The 7,986-nt window shown below is 39.4% G+C and overlaps 1 protein-coding gene across 1 annotated transcript; it reads left to right on the forward strand.

Annotated features, from left to right (window-relative positions):
- Nucleotides 1–457: 457 nt before the first annotated feature.
- Nucleotides 458–5,258, forward strand: LOC102627291 (nitrate regulatory gene2 protein). Its single transcript, XM_052439070.1, has 4 exons — nucleotides 458–1,751; nucleotides 1,845–2,029; nucleotides 2,779–3,002; nucleotides 4,076–5,258. The coding sequence occupies exons 1-4, from the start codon at nucleotides 584–586 to the stop codon at nucleotides 4,860–4,862; spliced, it is 2,364 nt and encodes a 787-aa protein (XP_052295030.1). The 5' UTR covers nucleotides 458–583; the 3' UTR covers nucleotides 4,863–5,258.
- The last annotated feature ends 2,728 nt before the right edge of the window (nucleotides 5,259–7,986 follow it).

Here is a 7,986-nt window from a genome sequence, read left to right on the forward strand (position 1 = left end):
GCCGAGATCGTGAGTGTATCCATCGTCAAAGTTGCTTTCCTGCTTTCCAGATAAATTAGTAATAACATTTGCTTGGTTCAAGAGCAAAAATTCCAACTAACAAGAAAAACAAAATCCAAACAGTACATTTGCCTATGGCCCTACCTACCTATCACCTATGGGCCTTAAAGACTTTAAAATTAATTAATCAACATCTGATCCGGGACCACAATGCTTTTTCCCACTATACATTACGGTCATGCCCATTTCCTAACAAAAACAAAAGGCAGCCTTCTTCTGCATTATCCCCCCCCCCCCCCGGTAACAAACAATATTCAATTATTAATCAACCAACCAACCTCCCTCATTCAATCTTAATCAAATCCTATACTTTTTAATTACCCACTAAACAAGCTACGAGTGCGCTGCCATCAGTGAGCCTTTTTTTTTAAAAAAATAAAAAAAATTAAAGATGAAAATGAAAATTTATATATAATATTATTTGAGAGAAGTAATATAAAAGCTCCAAATCCTGTCACTGCACTGATTGTTCACTTTCTATAAACACACGCAGAGGTGAAATCCGGCGCGGCGCCGAGACACAATGGGTTGTACGGCATCGAAGCTGGACAACGAGGACACGGTCAGGCGGTGCAAAGAACGGCGTCGTTTAATGAAAGAAGCCGTCTACGCTCGTCACCACATGGCTGCAGCTCACGCCGATTACTCCCGAACCCTCCGCCTCACCGGCTCGGCTCTCTGCGACTTCGCAGCCGGCGAACATCTCTCCATCTCCGACCAAACCCCCGCCGTCTTCCTCCACCCACCAAACCCCTCACCAATAAAAGCACCAACGACCAATCACATACCTCCACGTGTCAAACCATCACCCGTTCCCAGCCCCGGTCCCGGCCGTGGCCCCAGCCCCAGCCCCAGCCCCAGCCCCAGCCCCAGTCTACATCATACACCGGCGCCACCTTCTCGACCGTTTTCCCATACACCCAACGTGACAGCACCTCCCAAACGACGTCGCAAGCCAGCGCCGAAACTCCCTCACATTCTATCAGACTCAAGCTTGGCTTCGACTCCAAGAAGCCAGATGACAAATAACTTTTACCCAACAGCTTTCCAATCGAACTCCACTTACTCGAGCACGCCTTCACAAGCTTCCTCTGTTTGGAACTGGGAAAACTTTTACCCGCCCTCTCCTCCCGACTCCGAATTCTTCAATCAAAAAAGCCGGCAGCGTCCAGAGCCCGACCCGGAATCTGAGTCCGAACCCGAAACAGAGGCCGAGAGATCCGAGTACGATTTTTTCCAGCCACACCAACAACAACAGAAAGAAAGAGAAAGCCGCCCCTTCCCAAACAATTTCAATTACAACGGCAGCGTTGCTGATGAGGAGACGGAGAGGGAAGAGGTTCAGTGCAGCGAGTGGGGGGATCATTACAGCACGACGACATCGTCTGACGACGAGGAAGAGGAAATGGACAAGGAGTCGAGATCCGAGATGGGTGCCCGGTCGGACTTCGGGTCTTCGGGGAAGCAGCAAGAGCCGATAAAAAAATTCGACGATGCGGCGTCGTCTTCGGCTAGTTTCAGGAACAGGGAGATCTCAGATATGAAGCTGGTTATCAGACACAAGGATTTGAAAGAGATCGTTGAAGCTCTTAAAGACTATTTCGATAAAGCTGCTTCTGCCGGCGACCAGCTTTTCGAGATATTAGAAATCGGCCGAGCTCAACTTGATCGTAGCTTTAAACAATTGAAGAGTGGGTCGTTAAAAAAAAAATTTCAAAATCATTTAACAATTTTATCATTCAATTTTAGTTAAATCATTAAAAAGTTATTTTTGGATGCTGCAGAGACTGTGTATCATTCGAGTAGTTTGTTCAGTAACCTGAGCTCGAGCTGGACTTCAAAACCGCCGTTGGCAGTTAAGTACCGGCTCGACATTGATTCTCTCAACGAACCGGGCGGTCCGAAGAGTCTTTTTTCCATCTTAGACCGGCTCTTGGCGTGGGAGAAGAAGCTGTACGGGGAAGTCAAGGTAGAAAATTTTAAGCAATTATTTCCCCCGTTTTTGTTTCAATCCTTTCAAAAATTCATATATATGAACAGTTTTAAGTTAATTATTAATTAATATTTAATAGGAAAATGTGGCAGGTAAACATAAACTTACACATTATTAATTTGTGTAAAAAAAAATAATAATAAAAAACACTAGGCAAAAAGTGGAGAGAAAGTGATGACTAGGATTTCCATCGTTGTTGGTAGCGTAAGTCGACCGCAGTATTTGACTCGTGGTGGACGATGTTAATTTTAAGTAATTTACCGTCCTAGCTAGCTGTCTTTTCCTTACTAAAATGCCCCTGGAAATTGTAACCCCACGTGATCGACCACACTCACAACTTCTTTGCGGTGGGATTAGGCTGTAGGCTGCATCTTGGGGGTATTGTCGTGATTTGGGCGGCTGTCGTTTGTCAAACTTTTTACATCATTGCTTCTTTTCATAATCCGCATCTGTCGACGTGCTTGTGGCTGTTGTGGGTCTACTAGATATGCATGCATAAATAATTAATGCCCAATTATATCATTTTTCTTGATAACAAGCCCTATTAATATTAAATCTGAATATGGTCATCAAATTGAATGATGTAATGTAATGAACAAGTGATTTAATAAAATTGATTAAGAAGATGGGGTGTAGTTTTTATCGGTTTTGGTGCCAGATTTGTGGAATGCATTTGTGATGTAGCATTTGATTTACGATGAGTCGACAAAATGCTTTGAATTTAGGCTAGAGAAGGTGCAAAGATTGAGCATGACAGAAAGCTATCAGCTTTGCAAAGTCAAGAGTACAAGGGGGAGGATGATAGCAAGCTAGACAAGACCAAGGCTTCAATTCAAAAGCTACAGTCACTAATTGCTGTTGCATCTCAAGGTGTCGATACCACCTCATCTGCCATCATCAGTCTCAGAGACAGTGACCTTGTTCCACGGCTTGTTGATCTTTGCCATGGGTAAGTCCCTTTCTTTTCAATCTTATTCATTCTCGATCAGAGCAATGGTTTATTAAACTCAAATTGAATGATTTCTTTTACCCCACGAAGAGTCATAACTTTTTTGGGTTGGCTCATGTTGTAGCAAAATTCAGAAGTGCCTGCTGGCCTTTTTTCCCTCTGTCCAAGTTTTTATTAGTAATGGATTAATATATTAGTGTGTTTTAGTCTTGATTTGGTACAAGTTGTTTTCTCTGTTGAAACATAATGCTGTGGATCTCTCACGTTTTGCTTGGTTGGTAAATCATTATGAGACACTGCTCTGCTTTTGCCACTTGCTTTGTTCTGTATGCCAGCACACTTGTTCTCAACTGGGCAACTGCTAGCTACCTCTTATGTAGTGGCCCAGCACCGCACCATGCCTAATTGCCTACATTTCATTTTCTCAGGTTCCAAAATATTTTGTGGCCAAAATCAAATCATAGAGTGGAGTTAGGTAGATCAAATTAACTGATATGGTCCACCACCATTATCTATTTCTTAGGGGGGAAAAAAATGTACTAAGCCCCACAAGAGGAAAATATTCAAGGACTGGTTGCAGAATGTGTCAATCTAAGTCATTTTGTTATTATATTGTGCCAGTCTTGAAGGCAAAGTTATGTTTCATTGTGTTCTCATCATTCAACCACAAATGACTTAATAGTCATGCATGATAAGCATTGCCTCACTAGAATATGATTATCATAATTTTAGCTAACTTTGTAGCTTAATTGTCATTTAATGTTGCTTGCTGGTTGCTAATGCTTTCTTCACAATTATATGCTTTTGGGAAATCAAACTTATGGCTCAAGAAGCCTTAAAAGCTGAAATTGTTCCTAGAAAGTGACTACACTGTATATACAAGATAGTGGTTGTCTATGGCAATAAATCTTGGACCTGACAATCACCATTTTTTATCTTGTAACTTGTTCAAAGAAGTGATTGTTGTGATACAGTGACTTCTTGTCTTTGTTACATGTTCAGTGGATTTATCATGCTGCTTAACTGATGTGAACTTAAACCATGTATTTTAATATCTGATATATTGAGTGCAGATTCATGTACATGTGGAAAGCAATGCATCAGTACCATGAAGTTCAAAACAACATTGTACAGCAAGTCCGTGGACTCGTTAACCAAGCAGCTAAGGGTGAATCAACTTCTGATATGCATCGACAGGCCACTCGTAACCTTGAGTCTGCTATTACTGCCTGGCACTCCAGCTTCTGTCGCTTAATAAAATTTCAACGTGATTTTGTCCGGTCCCTCCATGGCTGGTTCAAGCTCACCCTTATCCCTGTCAGCAATGACAACATGAGTGGTAAAAGGGAACCTTCTGAGGTGTATGGTTTCTTCGATGAGTGGAAGCTTGCTCTTGAGCGTGTTCCGGACACAGTTGCTTCCGAGGCCATCAAGAGCTTCATAAATGTTGTTCATGTGATATCTGTAAAACAAACTGAAGAGCTGAAGATTAAAAAGCGAACTGAAACTGCATCAAAGGAACTTGAGAAGAAGGCTTCATCTCTTCGTAACATAGAAAGGAAATTCTACCATTCATACTCCATGGTAGGTATTGGGCTTCCTGATCCTGGGCCTGATAATGGACATGTATTAGATGCTCGAGACCCACTTGCTGAGAAAAAATTGGAGCTTGCCGCCTGTCAAAGGCGGGTGGAAGATGAGTTGCTGAGGCATTCCAGGGCAGTAGAGGTGACCAGAGCAAATACACTGAACAATCTTCAGACAGGATTGCCAGGGGTTTTTCAGGCATTGACCAGCTTCTCTACCTTATTTACTGAAGCACTTGAGATGGTATGCACTCGTTCCTATGCTATCAAATAGATATACCATAATTTTTCCACTTGAATTTTTTAAAGTTGAATTTCATAAGAGTTGGAATTTTTGCCTGTAGGCTCCTATAATTATTGCAGTTTTTGTTCTCTTTTTGGTGGGAAAGGGGGAGTTGATATGTAAATATGTGGATTCTTTTTTTGTGGTTTTATGATATCCTGTTTTTGGTCAGTGGAAGAAAATGTCTTTGTACAGGAAATTGCTTGGATTGTTATTGGTCAATGGAAGAAAACATCCAGACAACCCATTTTTTTTTCTTTTTTCTTTGTTAATTTTTAATTTTAAAAATGGGGGAGGAGTTGTTTTTCGTTCAAAGAACACAAGACATTGTGACACAGCAGGAAAATGTATCTTAAATTCTTAATGCCATTTGCTCTTTTTATCAAATGCAAGTGCACCCTGTGATTAAAATAAATAGTCAAAGATTGGTTTTGTCTTTTACGGTTTTGCTAAAGTTAGGATCCATACCTACATTGCCTATTATGAACTGTCAGTGGTTGGCGATGTAATCATTTAATTAGGAAAGTATATGCTTATGAGTTTCACAATGTCCGCTTGTTCATTATGTTTGTGTTATCATCACATCTGATCTTGGTTGCAAAGCTTCTAACCAAATTTATAAATCAACAAAAAGGTTGTAAACAAAAGGATGCATTGATGTCATTTTCCGGGTCTCAACTCTGAAAGCAATCTGAGTTCTAACTTGTTCCCAAATTCTGGTTTGAATTAATGGTACACAGAACTAAAATAGAGACAAAACAAATAGAGTGGTGACAGCAAACAGTTCTTCTCTTGGTTCAATAATTTTGTCTTTTATTCTCTGGCCCTCAATTTTGTGCATTGACATCTTTTTCGTCATTTACAATGTATATTTATATATGTGTGTGTGTGCGTGTGTGCGTGTGTGCGTGTGTGTATGGGGCCTGTCATATGATCAGCCGATGGTGAATTCGTGATTACCTTCTAGAACCCGTTACGCTACAAAATAGAAATACAATAGAAAAGGGATGATGAGTGAGTGATTGTCAATTTGTCGTGGCACGGCAATGAAGAATGCATGTGAAAGATACGGAGTCCACACTTCGAGAAAGCCAAACTGACAGTGTTTTGAAAATTTAAAATGAAAATGAAAAAATTTAAAAAAAAGGTCCAAACGGCGCCGTTCGGCTCAATCCTGTCACCTGTAATTTTCGGAGAGTGGAAGTGGGGACCACCGAGTAACTAAATGAAATACTTAAGTTAAAAATTAAAAATCAAAGTTGGTTGGCGTGAGTAGTTAGGTGTTCTCACTCTTTAAGAGAGGTCAGGATTTAAGTCCCGTTCTCGTATGAAGTCACCACTTTGGCCAGCACTTTACCTCTTATGGGCCGACTCAGTGCAAGCAGAGATTAGTCTGAATTGTGGTACAAACTTAAAGGTGCCTCATACAATTGGGGTCCACTCAAGACTACCTCATGGTTTAGACAAAAAAAAAGTTAAAAATTAAAAATAAATAAATAAGAGCAAAGAAATAATGGTGGGCCTCAGTAATCAACGCTTTACTTATACGTAGGAATAAGATAACAACGTAAAGGCTGTCAATTCATCGGACATTTTTTTTTTTTTTTGGTTGGTGGAATTTACATAACTACATAAAAAAATTTTGAATTCTTCAAATTTAGCCCTTCTAATTTTTTTCTGTCCTCTCTAGTTAAATATATAATTTTTAACCAAAAAAAAATCCTCACTACTCTCAACAAATCATCAAATTAATATATCTTAATAAATTACCAAATTTCACCACTCTCAACAAATCTCTAAAATTCACAATTCTCAACAAATTGACATGGATGTTGTAAATTTTTTTTTTATAATATGGATATAAAATACTTAGTTTGAGTTAATAGGTTAAAAAAACCTCAAAATAAACAAATTTTGAATAAAAACGAAGTGGAAGACGAACAGCGTCCGTCGCGATAGGTGTTCATCGCATATGAGCTTGTCCAATAAATAGCTGTCGCACTTGGGTTTCCTGTCGCATCCCGGAGCTTTTGTATTTTAGTGCAACATCAAAGCAGTGCTTTTGGTAACAGGTGCCTATTGTACCAAAACACAAACACAAATGCCCAAATTTTTACATGCTTCTTCCCTTGTCGCATAAGTTTTAAAGCCAACTTGGTCTTTAGTTTGCGCGACGGGCCCCATCTGACAAAGGTCTTTGTAATTAGGCTTCAGTGGCACCAGCATCCGACCGTCACACATGCTCGCTATCTCCCATACGGTATGGTTTAGGAATATGACATGCCGTGAGTCATTTAATTTGGGCAGTGGCCGGTGATGGTGCTGCCGCCCAACCCTTGTGCGCTTTTTTTTTAAGCCATGACCATTCAAACACCTTAGTTGAAATTCATGTCATTGCTCCCTTTGCTCAAATATCCAACACAACATACACCCGTTAATTATTTCAGCACAAATTCATAGCTACCAATATTTAAGGTGTCAAAAATTCACCCCAAAAAAAAAGTAAAAAAATGTGTTAGAAACATTTCATCAAACACGTAATGTGCCATCTTCGTAATTGATCGTTTTAAGAAAGAAAATTATTTATTTTTTCAGCTAATACAACCCTATGAACAGATACAATCATCTACAAGCAAAACCCATTCAAGATTAAGAAATCAACTCGCCAAGTTTTATAAACTTCTCTCTCTCTCTCGCGAACTCGCTAACTTTCTCCCACTCTTTTCTCCCGTGCAAAACCGCTATTTCTCTCTCTCTCACTTTTGCCGCCGTTACCATATGATGCATGTGAAAGAGATGATGAGAAATATGGCTGAGTGTGTGGTGAGTTGTTGGAGGGTAATGGAGTTCCGTAGATTTGGTAACTTGTTGAGAGTGGTGAGGGTATTGTGTCTGAAAAGTGCGTGTTTGGTTAATTATGATATTAAAAGTTAGAGGTGTTTATTTTGAAAATTATAAAAATTTTATGTTTAATTTTGTAAATTTTTCTTTTTTTGGGTTTTCCATTATTATTGCTCCGTTATAAAATTTATTATTATTATTATTATTATTATTATTATGATGGTAATAATATTCATAGTAAAAAATTAAAAATATTTATTCTTTATTATGTTGA

Source organism: Citrus sinensis, chromosome 3, assembly GCF_022201045.2.
Source record: "Citrus sinensis cultivar Valencia sweet orange chromosome 3, DVS_A1.0, whole genome shotgun sequence".
In the NCBI taxonomy this organism is placed as follows: domain Eukaryota; kingdom Viridiplantae; phylum Streptophyta; class Magnoliopsida; order Sapindales; family Rutaceae; genus Citrus; species Citrus sinensis.